The sequence below is a fragment of the Pelophylax lessonae genome (assembly GCF_965119305.1).
Source record: "Pelophylax lessonae genome assembly, chromosome: 5".
Taxonomy (NCBI): Eukaryota; Metazoa; Chordata; class Amphibia; order Anura; family Ranidae; genus Pelophylax; species Pelophylax lessonae.
This window is the reverse complement of record NC_138772.1, coordinates 346,199,403-346,216,361: the sequence shown is the minus strand read 5'-3', so window position 1 is coordinate 346,216,361 and position 16,959 is coordinate 346,199,403. Positions and strand designations below refer to the sequence as shown.

The 16,959-nt window shown below is 44.1% G+C and overlaps 1 protein-coding gene across 2 annotated transcripts in view; it reads left to right on the top strand.

The window, feature by feature from the left end:
* Positions 1-16,959, top strand: part of MBOAT1 (membrane bound glycerophospholipid O-acyltransferase 1) — a 117,523-nt gene that overhangs the window by 57,000 nt on the left and 43,564 nt on the right. For both annotated transcript variants that reach the window (XM_082259317.1, XM_082259318.1), the window contains 4 exons: positions 1,949-2,026; positions 5,201-5,296; positions 5,524-5,579; positions 13,783-13,837. In XM_082259317.1, the coding sequence (XP_082115443.1) occupies positions 1,949-2,026; positions 5,201-5,296; positions 5,524-5,579; positions 13,783-13,837 (285 nt within the window). The remainder of the gene's footprint in view (positions 1-1,948; positions 2,027-5,200; positions 5,297-5,523; positions 5,580-13,782; positions 13,838-16,959) is intronic.

The window sequence follows — 16,959 nt, the reverse complement described above, 5'->3', positions numbered from 1 at the left end:
TTTATGACTCCTTGTCGCAAACCCCCTGCTGGGTAAACTTGCTCCGCTTGCATTCAAGGCCAGGTGTAACCAGGTTTCAACCATCCAGAAACATCTGATATTAGAACAGGAAAAACACATGCTGCCTCCAACACATAGGTTTCACTAGTTGTAAGGGAGAAAGAACATGTCATGAGCTTTCAGCCTTTCCCTCTTGCAGTTCAGCAACAGCCTGATAATCCCAAGTAATGCCTGAAACTGGGAGTATTGTTTGCCGTCATCAGTCACCAATAATCCAAGATGTAAAGATAGATTTGTGAAAGTCCTGAAACACAAAATTCGTAAGCCCAGAAATGCAAGTTCTCATTTTTTTTAAATGTTGGACTATAGTCTGTAGAAGTTTGTTTTCCCCAGCACCAATGGCATTACATGCTGTGATCTTACTAAGGCCAATTAACCCACTGCTGTGGTACATCCATTAGACATTTAAGCATTGTTCTTGTAAAATAATACTTCTAAAGAGGGGTCTGGAAGATCAGAAGTGGAAGGAAATTACCTTATGGACAATAGTGGTCTCCAAACTGCGGCCCGAGGCCCCGATGTAGCCCTTTGCTAGTCTTAATCCAGCCCTTGGCTTAATCCAGTCATTCCTCCTGCTGACACTAACAACGGGGCCCTGTTTCTTCCACTGACACCAAGAGTGGGGCATCATTTCTGCCACAGACACTGATAGGGCAATATTTCTCCCACTAATATCAAGGATGGAACACTATTCCTCCCACAGACACAAACCATGGGGTACTGTTCCTTCCACTGACACCAACCATAAGGCACTGTTCCTTCCACTGACACCACCCATGGGTCACCGTTCCTCCCCCTGACCTCAACCATGGGTCACCGTTCCTCCCCCTGACCCCAACCATGGGTCACCGTTCCTCCCCCTGACACCAACCATGGGTCACCGTTCCTCCCCCTGACACCAACCATGGGTCACCGTTCCTCCCCCTGACACCAACCATGGGTCACCGTTCCTCCCCCTGACACCAACCATGGGGCACCGTTCCTCCCCCTGACACCAACCATGGGGCACCGTTCCTCCCCCTGACACCAACCATGGGGCACCGTTCCTCCTCCTCCCCCTGACACCAACCATGGGGCACCGTTCCTCCTCCTCCCCCTGACACCAACCATGGGGCACCCTTCCTCCTCCTCCCCCTGACACCAACCACGGGCACCCTTCCTCCTCCTCCCCCTGACACTAACCACGGGGCACCGTTCCTCCTCCTCCCACTGACACCAACCATAAGGCACTGTTCCTCCCACTGACACCAACCATAAGGCACTGTTCCTCCCACTGACACCAACCGTGGGGCACTGTTCGCCCCACTGACACCAACCATGGGGCACTGTTCGCCCCACTGACACCAACCATGGGATCCTGTTTCATAAATGGATACTAATACTGATACTATTCGATACAGTAGATGCTGGTACTATTCCTTCCACTAATACCAATGACGGGGTACAACTTGCCATGTTTATTCTCACTGATAATGGGCTTGGGACATTTTCTACCCCCACTGAAGACAATCCGGCCCCCCTAAAGTCTGATGAACAGTGACCTGACCCTTTGTTTGAAAACTTTGGAGGCCCCTGATCTACAATTTATGCTGATGGGCCTTCAATCTTAGAAACTGCACCAGATCACAGGAAGTATGGCTGTCCCCTACAACCTTAGTCACTGTGGTCACTATCCGTTTACACCAGATACTGTGGGTTCAGCAGTAGTACTTTCTTACCATTTATGGTTTCTGCTAATGATATGCTGTTCTTCATGTATGCCTTGATATATAGTCTTCAGTTATATTACCTAGACTTAGTATAAATCTCTGTAATGCCAGACTTACTGCTATCAAAAAGCTTTTATGGAAATGAAATAGTAAATGTATGTTGTGTTTTTAAATGCCAGGTACTCTTTGCACATATTTGCCTTGGTGCTTGTATGCTACTTAATCATGATGAATGCAAGTCAAGAAAGAGTTCACAGGTAAGGTCTATGGATTTTGTATTCTTCACATAACCTATTGTACGTTCTACATATCATAAGAATGAATATATGAAGGGAAAGGGTAGATACTGCTTGCTAAAGGGATAAGCACATGCACTGCTATGCTTGGTGTCGGTGCTTTTTATGGCTACTACTTTGAAAATACTACTTTTTCCTAGTTAGTATAAACAGAATTTCCTAGTGGCTGTGTTCAAAAATGGACAGAAGTTTTTAAAGCGGAACTTTACCCATAACAATTTGATAAAAAAAATATGTTCTTTAGCAAGAAACATAAATTTCACAATAATATTCATGCTACCAAAATTAGTGTGTGCTGTAAATTGCCTCTAGTATTGGTCCTGTTTTTTGTTGCTGGAGGCTGCCATTTTGTTGAAGCTAAAAATTTTGAGCAGGATTAAATCTTTAGGCTGTCAGCAGATAGGCCTCTACAAATTTGGCACAGTGTCTAAAAATGGAGAGCAACTGAGCATATGCAGAGCAGGGTGATCCATTGTATTTCTGGATTTTAACCATTTACGGACCGCCCGTCGCAGTTTTACGTTGTTACTTTGACATTAAATACCTGGGTTATGGCAGCAGATAGCTGCCATAACCCAGGTATATTTTTAAACGGTGGGCGGTGCCCCCTCCTCACCGCTTCCTGGTAGTTTTCCCACTTACCGAAGCCGTTGGTAGCGGGGTAAACGGTCCGGTCCGATGGAGTCCTAGGCAGGAAGTCAAGTGAGGACAAGATGGCCCCCACTCGACTCCATGGCCTTGGAGGACCGGAGCGACAGCATACGTTGCTTCCTCCCAATGGCCTTAAAGGGCCCATTTTTTTTTTTCCTGCAAAAAAAAAAAAAAAAATACTTTTTTTTTTTAAGTTATAGATGTGAGATCTGAGGTCTTTTTGACCCCAGATCTCACATTAAAGAGGACCTGTTCTGCTTATTTCTATTACAAGAGATGTTTACATTCTTTGTAATAAGAATAAAAGTGATACAAAATTATTTTTTTTTGTGTAAAAAATTAAAAAGTAAAATAAGAAAAAAAAAAAAAAGATTTAAAGCGCCCGTCCCTCTGAGCTCGCGCACAGAAGCGAATGCATTCGCAAGTACTTCCCACATATGTAAACGGTGTTCAGGTGTTCAAACCACATGTGAGGTATCACCGCGATCAATGGCGCCAGAACAATAATTCTAGCCCTAGACATTCTCTGTAACTCTAAACTGGTAACCTGTAGAAATTTTTAAAGCGTTGCCTATGGAGATTTTGAATTACCAAAGTTTGTCGCCATTCCACGAGCCTGTGCAATTTTGAAGCATGACATGTTAGGTATCAATTTACTCAGTGTAATATTCTCTTTCACATTATAGAAAAAAATTGGGCTAACGTTGCTGTTGTCTTTTTTATTCAAAATGTGTATTTTCTTCCAAACAAATTGCGTTTGTAAGACCACTGCGTAAATACAGTTTGACATAAAGTATTGCAACGATCTCCATTTTATTGTCTAGGGTCTCTGCTAAAAAAAAAAAAATATATAAAATGTTTGGGGGTTCTTGTAAATTTTCTAGCAAAAATACTGATTTCAACTTGTAAACAGCAAGTGTCAGAAAAAGGCCTGGTCCATAAGTGATTAAACAGTATAGACACTTGGTTTTAATATTTTGCATAGATATATCTAAAAAAGTGGCCACCCTTAAGTGATCTAGCAGGACTTAGTTTTATGACTAAAGTTCCACAGGAGAAGTACAGCCAAAGCTCGATTTTGTGACCCGTTTTCAGCATAGAGCTGTTTTGAAGTCTGCTCTCTGCTGACGTCACAGAGCTGGTCCAGGCTCGTGTGTCCTCACGACCACAGAGTCGGGATCCACCCACATGCCCAGACCGACACACGGCTCAGCCTTTTAGTGAGCCGTTAAGAGCCTGAGCTGCCCGCTCCCGCCCCCCTCCACAGCTCAGCGCTCCATTGAGCGTGGGGGGCTAGAGCAGAGAGCTGCTGACTGACAGCAGCTCTCTGCTCGGGGAGCTGTGGGAAACAAGTGATCGGCGGTGTTTGATCGCTCGGTTCTCAGTGTAGAGGCGCCAGGGGACAGATGCAGCTTCGGAATGATGCTGCATCCACCTAGGTAGGTATGATTCTAATATAGAAAAAAAAAACATACATCTCTTTTAGTTTATCTAAAGCTCACACTTTTTGTTCTAGTTTTTGATAGTGGAGAATGGTTAAATTTCCTATTCATTTTTTTATTTTTGACCTATTGGGGATCTTTCTCTACGCTTCCTGATCTGAAGACACGTGAGAGGAAATCCTTTCATAGACAACTGTCACCAAGCAGTACACGTTGGAAGATTTCCCATCTATTCTTGTTCTGGGGACAACTGTAACATGTGTTTCCAGTCACTTTCTGTCTCGGTGACAATGGTTATCAGGTTATGTAGGAGAGGGTAAATCTCCCCAAGCAGACAGACAACAACAATAAAAACAGGAGTTTCAACATTTCCCCATTCTAGCCAAAGTAGAAAGAGAAAAGTTTTGGCTTTCGGTAAATTGTAAGATACTTGTCTTACAAACTGGTATAACTGGTTCCATGAATAAAATTTGGGTACCTAGAGCAGCCTACAATTTTACCCATCCCAGCAGCCCTAAGCACATTTCTATTGTGACTTTTCTTTCTGTAAATTGAAGTACAGGCCTGCACACTCTGACCTCCTGCAGCTTGCTATTATTGGCTGATCCCTGTGATTGATAGCCACAATAACCAATTGAGACAGGCAGGAGAAGGCTAATAATGGTAAATATTGGTTGTATATTTCTACAACTTTTACCCAGAAGGTTTCCTATTACTGTACAAGCCTTTCCTTTTGTGTAGCACTGTTATTTTTATGTGCCAGCTTAACTGTTCTATGTTTTGTAGCAGAAAGAAAAAAATATTTTGTGTTTTGATGATATAAATTTAGTTTGGGTACAGAGTTGCATGACCACGTAATTACGTTAAAGTAGTGCAGTGTTGAATAGAAAAATAGGTAAAATCTACCTCAAGTGGTTAAGATAGTGATTTAGCTGTTTATATTCATCCTGAATAATGTTGGAATGAATTTATCTTTGGATGCAGCTAAGCGAGACAAAATGTGTATTTTACATTTACTTGTTTATTTTTTTTTTTTTTACAGGTACTCTTTTGTAACCGCCATGAGTTATCTAACATTGTGCCAGATTAACAGAGTGTACATATTTAACTATGGCATCCTGACTACGGACTTCTCTGGGTAGGTGCACACAGTAAGCACCTAACAGGAAATAACCTGAGAAATGTGTGTAAACTAACTGTTACGCACAACTGTCAGTTACACAGAATAGAAAATGTTGTTGCTAAGCACTATTTGTTAAAGTGGCTTGTCTTAACAAGTAGGCAGTATATATTGCACTATTAGGTGCATGTATATACTTGTAATGTTTAGTGATATTGTGATGGTATATTTTTTTTCTCTTCTAGACCATTGATGATTGTCACTCAGAAAATCACAACACTGGCCTTCCAGTTACATGATGGTATGTATGGACATTTAGGCAGACCAGTCATTTAAAAAAAAAAAATCACCTCCCTTCCTGTCCTTGTGACAGAAGTACACGCTGTAAATAAAACCAGATGACAAAAACAGTAATAATAACCTGACAAAGGTACTAACCTTTTTTATTCTTACACTGAACAAAATTATAAACGCAACACTTTTTTGTTTTTGCCCCCATTTTTCATGAGCTGAACTCAAAGATCTAAGACTTGTACACAAAAGGCATATTTCTCTTAAATATTGTTCACAAATCTGTGTAAATCTGTGTTAGTGAGCACTTCTCCTTTGCTGAGATAATCCAACCACCTCACAGGTGTAGCATATGAAGATGCTGATTAGACAGCATGATTATTGCACACAGCTGTGCCTTAGGCTGGCCACAATAAAAGGTCACTCTAAAATGTGCAGTTTTACTGTATTGGGGGGGTCCTAAAACCAGTCAGTATCTGGTGTGACCACCATTTGCCTCACGCAGTGCAACATAGTTGATCAGGTTGTTGACTGTGGCCTGGGGAATGTTGGTCCACTCCTCTTCAATGGCTGTGCGAAGTTGCTGAATATTGGCAGGACCTGGAACACGCTGTCATATATGCTGATCCAGAGCATCCCAAACATGCTCAATGGGTGACATTTCTGGTGAGTATGCTGGTCATGCAAGAACTGGGATGTTTTCAGCTTCCAGGAATTGTGTACAGATCCTTGCAACATGGGGCTGTGCATTATCATGCTTCAACATGAGGTGATGGTCCTGGATGAATGGCACAACAATGGGCCTCAAGATCTCGTCACAGTATCTCTGCGCATTCAAAATGCCCTTAATAAAATGCACCTGTGTTGGTTGTTCATAACATACGCCTGCCCATACCATAACCCCACTGCCACCATGGGCCACTCGATCCACAACGTTGACATCAGCAAACCGCTTACCCACACGACGCCACACACGCTGTCTGCCCTGTACAGTGAAAACTGGGATTCATCCATGAAGAGAACACCTTTCCAAAGTGCCGGTAGCCATCGAATGTGAGCATTTGCCAACTCAAGTTGGTTACGATGACGAACTGCAGTCAGGTCGAGACTCCAATGAGGACGACAAGCATGCAGATGAGCTTCCCTGAGATGGTTTCTGACAGTTTGTGCAGAAATTCTTTGGTTATGCAAACCGATTGTTGCAGCAGCTGTCCAGGTGGCTGGTCTCAGACGATCTTGGAGGTGAAGATGCTGGATGTGGAGGTCCTGAGCTGGTGTGGTTACATGTGGTCTGCGGTTGTGAGGCTGGTTGGATGTACTGCCAAATTCTCTGAAACACCTTTTGGAGACGGCATATGGTAGAGAAATGAACATTCAATTCACGGGCAACAGCTCTGGTGGACTTTCCTGCAGTCAGCATGCTGATTGCACGCTCCCTCAAAACTTGTAGCATTGCGCTGTGTGATAAAACTGCACATTTTAGAGTGGCCTTTTATTGTGACCAGCCTAAGGCACACCTGTGCAATAATCATGCTGTCTAATCAGCATCTTGATATGTCACACCTGTGAGGTGGATGGAATATCTCAGCAAAGGAGAAGTGCTCACTAACACAGATTTGCGAACAATATTTGAGAAAAATAGGCCTTTTGTGTACGTAGAAAAACATTTTGGCTGTCGATGGCGCTAGTTTTTGACATACCAGGTGATTCTGTAGCAAATTCAGCTGCAAGAAAATATTGCAGACTAGTTGCGAAGTGGATAGTCTCTTTTTAGATTCTCTTCACATGGTTGTCACATCAAACTTCACATGCCTGTTCCTAATGGTATGTTAGCATGTTTTCAATGGATCATTAAAAAGTTTTCCTTATTGCATGATTTCCCCTACAGTGAGGGGAAAAAAGTATTCGATTCCCTGCTGATTTTGTATGTTTGCCCATTGACAATTCTCATTATATAATTTTAATGGTAGGTTTATTTTAACAGTGAGAGACAGAACAACAAAAATATCCAGAAAAACCCATTTAAAAAAGTTATAAATTGATTTGCATTTCGAGTGAAATAAGTATTTGATCATCTATCAATCAGCAGGATTTCTGGCTTCCAGTTATCTTCTATACAGGTAATGAGCTGAGATTAGGAGCACTCTGTCCACAGAAGCAGTCAATCAATAAGATTACAATCTCTCCACCATGGCCAAAACCAAAGAGCTGTCCAAGGATGTCAGGGACAAGATTGTATACCTACACAAGGCTGGAATGGACTATGAAACCATCGCCAAGCAACTTGGTGAGAGAGTGACATCAGTTGGTGCGATAATTCGCAAAAAGAAGAAACCCAAAATAACATTCAATCTTCCTTGGTCTGGGCTCCATGCAAGATCTCACCTTGTGGAGTTTCAATGATCATGAGAATGGTGAGGAATCAGCCCAGAACTACACGGGAGAATCTTGTACATGATCTCAAGGCAGCTGGGACCATGGTCACTAGGAAAAAAATTGGTAAGACGCTATGCTGCCAAGGACTGAAATCCTGCAGCATCCACAAGATCCACCTGCTCAAGAAAGCACATGTACAGGCCCGTCTGAAGTTTGCTAATGAACATCTGTATAGTTCAGAGGAGAACTGGGTGAAAGTGTTGTGGTCAGATGAGACCAAAGTTGAGCTCTTTGGCATCAACTCAACTCACCGTGTTTGGAGGAGGAGGAATACTGACTATGACAACAAGAACATCCTCACCATCAAACATAGAGGAGGAAACATTATGCTTTGGTGTTTTTTTTTCTGCTGAGGGGACAGGGCAACTTCAAAGGGATAATGGACGGGGCCATGTACAGTCAAATCTTGGCTGAGAACTTCCTTCCCTCAGCCAGGGCATTGGAAATGGATCGTGGATGAATATTCCAATGTGACAGTGACTCAAAGTACGGAGCCAAGGCAACAAAGGAGTGGCTCAAGAACAAGCACATTAAGGCCCTGGAGTGGCCTAGCCAGTCTCCAGACCTTAAAGAGGAAGTAAAGTCATTTAAAAAAAATGAGAAAAAAAAGTCCTGTAAAGAGAAAGGCATAATGAGCTAGTATGCATCGCATACTAGCTAATTATGAAGTACTTACCTCAAAATGAAGCCCCCGCCATGCCGCCCCCTCAGCGACAGGACTGCCGACATGTCCAGCCATCCTGGTTCGCGTCCTCCTGCCATTTGATTGGCCGGAGGCGCGATTACATCACTCCCGTGCGTGCGCGCGCGCGGGAGCCGCCGTTTACGGCACTGGGCTCTGAAGGATCGGCACGGGTGGCCGTTAATTCAGAGCGCATGCGCCGATGACGTCATCAGCAGCATGCACTGTAAATATCTCCTTAACGCTGCAAGTTTAGGAGATATTTTTTAGCACCTATAGGTAAACCTTAATATAGGCTTACCTATAGGTCAAAGTTTGTGAAGTGGGTTTACAACCTCTTTAATCACATAGAAAATATGTGGAGGAAGCTGAATGTTCGAGTTACCAATCGGTAGCCTTGAAGCCTTAATGACTTGGAGAGGATCTGCAAAGGGGCATGGGACAAAATCCCTCCTGAGATGTTTGCAAACCTGGTGGCCCACTACAAGAAATGTCTGACCTCTGTGATTGCCAACACGAGTTTTACCACCAAGTACGAAGTTATGTTTTGCAAAGGGGTCAAATTCTTATTTCGCTTATTAAAATGCAAACCAATTTAAAAGTTTTTTGGAATGCATTTTTTCTGGATTTTTTTGTTGTTCTTCTGTCTCTTACTGTTAACCACTTGCCGACTGCCTAACGCCGATCTACGTCGGCAGTCAGCCCCTCACAGGCAAAGTGACGTAGGGCTACGTCACTAGCTTGTGAGGGTCTAGGGAGCGAGCGCGCGCCCCCGGAGGCGCGCTCCCGCTCCCGTGTGGTCACGGACCCCCCCGCGCGTGTGACCAGCGGACCCGATGTCCGCCGGTCACTCGGCGATCGGCGGGGGAGAGGGAGAATGTCAGGCAGCTTGTGTAAACAAGCTGCCTGTCATTCTCCTCGCTGTAAAGACACTGATAAAACGGATCTAGTATGTAGATCCGTTGATCAGTGTCCTTACAGCTCAAGCCACAGCCAATCACAGTAGAAAGCACGCCCCTAGGGATACACACAGCCCCTTTCTTCCAAATAAAGTTAACCCCTTCACAACCAGTGTATTTTTACAGTAACAGTGCATATGTATAGCACTGATTACTGTAGAAATGTCACTGGTAACCCCAAAAGTGTCACAAATGTCAGTCAAGGGTCCGATCTGTCCACCCCAATGTCGCAGTACCGCAAAAAAAATCGCAGATCGCCGCCATTACGCGTTAAAAAAAAAAACAACAAAAATGACAAAAATCTTTCCCTTTGTTAGTAAACGCGATAACTTTTGCGCAAACCAATCAAAATACGCTTTTTGCGATTTTTTTTTTTACCAAACATATGTAGCATAAAACAAATTGGCCGAAAATTTTAAAAAATTTTGATTTTTACTTTTTTTTGGGGGGGAATTTCATATAAAAAAAATGTGAAAAATATTGTTCTTTTTGCAAAATTGTCGCTCTTTTTTTGTTTATAGCGCGTGATCAAAAAATCGCACAGGTGATCAAATACCACCAAAAGAAAGCTCTGTTTGTGGGAAAAAAAGGACGTCAAATTCGTTTAGGTACAGCGTCGCACGACCGCGCAATTGTCCGTTAAAGTCACGCAGTGCCGAATCGCAAAATACCCCCTGGTCAGGAAGGGGGTAAAATCTTCCGGGGCTTAAGTGGTTAAAATAAACCCACCATTAAAATTATAGACTGATAATTTCTTTGTCAGTGGGCAAACGTACCAAATCAGCAGGGGATAAAATACTTTTTTCCCCTCACTGTATATTCCTGTTCACTCCTGTCCTGAACATGCAAGTAATGAGTTTTTCTGCCTGTAAATTTCTGTGTGCAACGACACAAAGGCTAACATAGAGGGGCATTTAGAGGCAGAAAAAAAAAAAAAAAGTCAAACGCCCCCAACAGCCTTGTTTTTTACACCTCGTGTGAATGAGGCCTTTGAGTTAAGAATACATACTTAAATAGATTTTATTTTTAAACCAGAGTTTATTGTCCCTTCAAATCAGAAGGCTCCATAAAGGGAGTGACAGCAATCTCATTCTGGCATACAGCATTCTGGCAGCCACCTACTGCTACTGCTGTTGGCTTTATAGGCGTCTTTTACCCAGATAGTCACTTTAATCTTAGTTTGCAGAAAGTGCATATAGATAATAGTCGTTAATAAAGAAATGGTCAGTAGGTTTTCTTTGTGTTTAATACTGTATATACACTATATTGTCAACCGTATTTGGATGCCTCCCTTTACACGCACATGAAATTTTTTTTTTTTTTTTTAACTTTTTATTGAAGGAGATAAGACATTTGGTACAGTAAACAAAGCGCTCAAAATGAGCGCATAAAATAGTAAGGTACAATACATTACAAAATAAATTTCAAAGCAGCAATATGTGCATTCCACATCATTACAGAGCTATTATATATGCAAAGCAACAGATTCATAGTCATGAATGCCAAAGTGTAACAAAGCCATCAGACCTATAGTCTGCCAAGCTCGAAACCCTTCTTAGTAAGATATCTAGTGCGCTCAGTGATTTCTTCAGGCACTGGATACGGTGAGGGCAGAGGAGCACCAGACGTCCCAGACCTTATTGTACTTAGCCAGGCACCCTCTATGTTCAAATACAAGTTTTTCATTAGGTAACAGTTGATTTGCTAATTGCAACCACATGCACACAGAGGGAGGGTTAGGCTGGATCCACCTAAGCGCTATAGCCCTTCGGGCCAGGCATAGTGTCTCCATTAACATAGTTCTAGAATGTCTCTGCCACTGTACTTCATTCAAAACCCCCAAGAAACAAATCAATGGGGGCGCATGGAACCGGGACAGATGGGACCGCAGACAATATACCGGTCACCCATTGCCAGTACCTTGCTGTGACCGGGCACAGCCAGATGACATGGGCAAAGTCTGCGCGTGGACAGGTACATCTAGAGCATGTAGGGGCTGCCAATTGGTGCATTGCTTGCAGTCTAACCGGGGTCAAATAGGATTGATGTCACATGAACTTTAATGGGATTCCAGTCTTAGTCCATAGGGTTCAATATTGAGTTGGCCCATTGTTTGCAGCTATAATAGCTTCAGCTCTTCTGGGAAGGCTGTCCACAAAGTTTCAGAGTGTGTCTATGGGAATTTTTGACCATTCCTCCAGAAGCGTGTTTGTGAGGTGCGGCACTGATGTGGATGAGAAGGCCTGGCTCACAGTCTCCGTTCTAATTCATCCCAAAGGCGTTCTATGGGGTTGAGGTCAGGCCAGTCGAACTCCTCCACCCCAAACTCGCTCATACATGTCTTTATGGACCTTGCTTTGTACACTGGTGCGCAGTCATGTTGGAACAGGAAGAGCCATCCCCAAACTGTTCCCAGAAAGTTGGCAGCATGAAATTGTCCAAAATGCCTTGGTATGCTGACGCCTTAAGAGTTCCCTTCACTGGAACTAAGGGGTCAATCCCAACCCCTGAAAAACAACCCCAAACCATAATTCCCCTTCAACCAAATGATTTGGACCAATGCACAACGCAAGGTCTATAAAGACATGGATGAGCGAGTTTGGGAAGGGGGAACTTGACTGGCCTGCACAGAGTCCTGACCTCAACACAACAGAACACCTTTGAGATGAATTAGAGCAGAGACTGCGAGCCTTCTTGTCCACATCAGCGCCTGACCTCACAGGTCAAACATTCCCATAGACACACTCCTAAACCTTGTGGACAGCCTTCCCAGAAGAGCTGAAGCTATTATAACTGCAAAGGGTGGGCCAACCCAATATTAACCACTTCCCGTCCGCCCTATAGCAGATTGACGGCGGGAATGTGGTTGTATTATCCTGACCTGACGTCATATGACGGCGGCAGGATACTACAGCTCTGCGCGCCCCCCCGGGGATGCGCAGAGCGGCGATCGGTGATGCGAGGTGTCAGCCTGACACCCTGCATCTCCAATCTCGGTAAAGAGCCTCTGACGTAGGCTCTTTACCATGTGACCAGCCATGTCCAATCACGGCTGGTCACATAGTAAACAGGAACAGCTGTTGATCGGCTTTCCTTAGTTCGTGCCTGACAGGCACGAGTAAAGGAGCGCCGATCGGCGGCTCCCCTGACAGGGGGGGGGGGGGGGTCGGCACTGGTAATCAGATCATTGATTACCGGTGCAGACCCTTGGGGGGGGGGGGGGTGCCACTAGAACCACCAGGGATGCCCACCCATGACCCCAGGGATGCCCACTATGGCCACCAGGGATGGCAATCAGAGCTCAGGGAGCCCCCCATTGCCCTCCCCACTAGTGCTGCCCGCCAGTGCCCTCCCTATCAGTGCTGCCCACCAGTGCCCATCATTGCCATCTTTCAGTGTCGCCCACCAGTGCCCATTATTGCCCACCAGTGCTGCCTATCAGTGCCCGCCAGTGCCCATTAGTGCCCGTCAGTGCCACCTATCATTGCCCATCAGTGCCACCTATCAGTGCCCATCAATGCCGCCTATCAGTGCCCAGCAGTGACGCCTATCAGTGCCCACCAATGCTGCATATCTGTGCTACCTATCAGTGCTGCCTATCAGTGCAACCCCATCAGTGCCACTCCATCAGTGCCTCCTCATCAGTGCCTGTCAGTGCAGTCTCATCAGTGCTCATCAGTGAAGGAAAAAACATATTTATTTACAAAATTGTATAACATAAACAAAAAAACTTTTTTTTTTTTTTTCAAACTTTTCGGTCTTTTTTTTATTTGTTTAGCAAAAAGGAAAAAACCCAGAGGTGATCAAATACCACCAAAAGAAAGCTCTATTTGTGGGGGGAAAATGACATAAATTTGGTGTAGGTACAGTGTTGCATGACTGTGCAATTGTCATTCAAAATGCAACAGCGCTAAAAGGGGAAAATTGGCCTGGGCAGGAAGGGGGTGAAAGTGCCCTGTATTGAAGTGGTTAAACCCTACGGACTAAGACTGGGTTGCCATTTAAGTTCATGTGCATGTAAAGGCAGGCGTCCCAATAGTTTTGAGAATATAGTGTATGTCCATATTAGCTGAAATTTTCCTTTTACCCTTTTAATCCTCAGCCGTTATTTTTATGTTTTACTTCTCCTTTTAAAGGGATGAGTCACAATGCTGAATCACTCACAAAGCAGCAACTCCAAAACTGCGTTAAGTAAGAGATTTCATATGAATGTTTTTTATTGATGAATGTGTTTGAAATAAGAACATAGGGGTGATGGTAAAATGCATGTACCAATTCTAGAGATCCGTGCATAGATCTCTAGAATTGGCACATCAAATAAGAAATATATGTGAGCTTTAACCCCATCTTGGCTGTGTGTTCTCTTGTTAAAACAAAGTGGACATATCATAATTCTGTTTACAAGGCACTCTGCAGATCAGTGAGAATGCCTGCTAAAATAGATGTTACTTTGCATGACTGCTACATGGTCCATACAATCGAGAAGCAGAGTTTTCTAAAGCCCTTCCTTAGTCAAAACTTTTTTTCACTTTGGATAGAGTGGGGAAAGGTTATATTCCCTGTCAGGATTTCAGTGATGTGTGTGTCCCCATTCAGGAGAGTTCCCCTACTTCTTCTGTTTGATATCAGTCACTTGGACAGGAAGTGAGGGAAATTTTTACTAGGTGCAAACACATAAAAATGACAGAGATTCCAATTTTTTTTTTTTTAGAAAAAAACATTTTGGAGCTTTTCCCCTTGCATCCTAATCTGTCTCACACCAATCAGATACACAGGACGTTTGGCAATATTGGCCAAATAGTTCCTAAAAGTAGAAGGTACTGTGGGTACAGTATTTTTAAAAGATTTTTGTCATTACTGTATGATTTTTCATATGTAGCACATACAGTTTAGAGACAGCCATCCAGTTCATGTTCTAATCATAAGCTTTGTCTAAAGTTCCTACAGCAAAAAGGGAAAGTTTTAGGGCTCATTCACACCAGTGCGATGTGGTAACGCACATTAACTTCTTGCCGCCTGCGCTATAGCCGAAAGACTGTTACAGCGCGGGCTCTAATTTTCGGGAGGCCGTCTTTATACGGCCTCCCAGAAACAGGCTCCCCGCGCGCTCCCGCGAGCGCGCATCGGGGAAAATCTGTGTCGGCCGTGTCCCTTGGACACAGCCAATCACAGATCGTGGTAAATGGCCAATCACAGCGGCCATTTACCACGTGATCGGACCATGCAATGAGAGATGATCTCATATGTAATCATATGAGATCATCTCTCATCGCCAGCTCTCCTTCCTCACACAGAGACTGCGTGTGAGGAAGAGGTGAGCTGCTCAGCGACACAGAGAAATGTAATCAGGGAACTGATCACCAGTGCCCTGATTACACAAGAGGAAATAAATGCCATAACTGCCCACCATCAGTGCCCACAGTGCCCGCCATCAGTACCCACAATCGGTGCCCATAGTGCTGCCAGTCAGTGCCCATCAGTGCCTGCTCATATGGGCACTGACTAGCAGCACTATGGGTACTGAGTGTGGGCACTGATGGTGCTGCCCATCAGTGCTCATCAGTGCCGCCCATCAGTGCTCATCAGTGCCACCCGTCGGTGTCCTTCAGTGCCACCCATCAGTGTTCAGCAGTGCCGCCTCTCAGTGCCCATCAGTGCTGCCCGTCAGTGCCGCCTCTCAGTGCTCATCAGTGCCGCATATCAGCGCTCATCTGTGCCGCCTATCAGTGCTCATCAGTGCGGCATATTAGTACCTCCTCATCAGTGCCACCTCATCAGTGCCCATAAGTGCCACCTCATCAGTGCCCATAAGTGCCACCTCATCAGTGGCCATCAGTGCAGCCTATCAGTGCCGCCTCATCAGCGCACATCAGTGAAAGAGAAAAATGTATTTATTTTCAAAATTTACTCGCAGAAAATAAGAAAAACATTTTTTTTCAAAATTTTCTGTCTTCTTTCTTTTTTTTGTAAGAAAGAAAAAACCCAGAGATGATTAAATACCACCAAAAGAAAGCTCTATTTGTGTGAAAAAAATGATAAAAATTTCATATGGGTATAATGTAGCATGACCGCGCAATTGTCATTCAAAGCGTGAGAGCACTGAAAGCTGAAAATTGGCCTGGGCAGGAAGGAGGTGAAAGTGCCCGGTAGGCAAGTGGTTAATGCATTGTGGTGCCACTCATTCAACGCACCTCCTGACACACCTGCTTTGCAATGCACTATAACACGCAGTATTGCACTACCGCACTGTACTGCGCTAGGGAAAGTTACGTAGGACTGATATTCGGTCCACTGTGGAGCACTAGGCAGGCAGCCCATTTAAATAAACACCATGCTACTGTATTGTATCTATGAAGGAATACAGTTGTAACCTATGGCAGGATGTGTGTTAGGACTGCAGAACACCTCTCTTTCCTTATCTCCGTGACATAGGGGAAGGAGTTCTGTAATTCACAAAGAAAATTTAGGGAGATTTTAGTGCAGCCTTGTTGGATCACTACAAGAACCCGACTTAAAGTGTAACTACAGGCAAAACTATTTTTCTGTTTTGTTCATTGACGGACACAGCTCCATATCTTCCTTGATCCTTGGGTTATGCTGCTCTCCTTAGGAGTAGGGCATTAAGTGGAAAATAATTGACTACGCCTATAGGGCAGTCCCAGGGGGTATACTCCCACTTCCTGCTATAGTACTTCAGTTTTTTTCTGCCTAGTCAGTAGACTCCTGTTGGCCACGAATTCCTTGATTCACAAATTTGTGCAGGGGTTCGCCATTTGGCTCCTCCAGTAAGGTCCCCGGTGCCTCCGTGGGATCTTAATCTGGTACTGTCGGTTCTTCAAAAACCGCCTTTAGAAAATATTTGTTAACTTCCTCTGCTTACTCTGTCACAGAAGGTGGCTTTCTTGGTAGCTATTACTTCTGCAGGCAGGGTCTCAGAACTGGCTGTGTTGTCCTGTTAGTCACCTTACCTGGTGGTTCACAGGGACAAAGTGGTACTACGTCCTGGTCAGTCGTTCCTTCCTAAGGTCTTCTCGGGGTTCCACTTAAATGAAGACATTGTGTTGCCTTCTGTCCTAAGCCGAAATATCCAAAAGAATGTAGGTAAAAACAAGACCTGTGCGCTAAAACGGGGTAAACGACACCCTAAATCACAAAGACAATCGTGGAACACCACAGAGAAAGCTGCTGATTTGGCAGTGTCACCACATATCCAAGTATTATTCAAAAAGTAGAAATCAGCGCTCTCCTCTTAAAGTGAGCCACTCTAATTATTTAAATGACGGTAATACAACTGAAGATTCTCAAAAAAACTG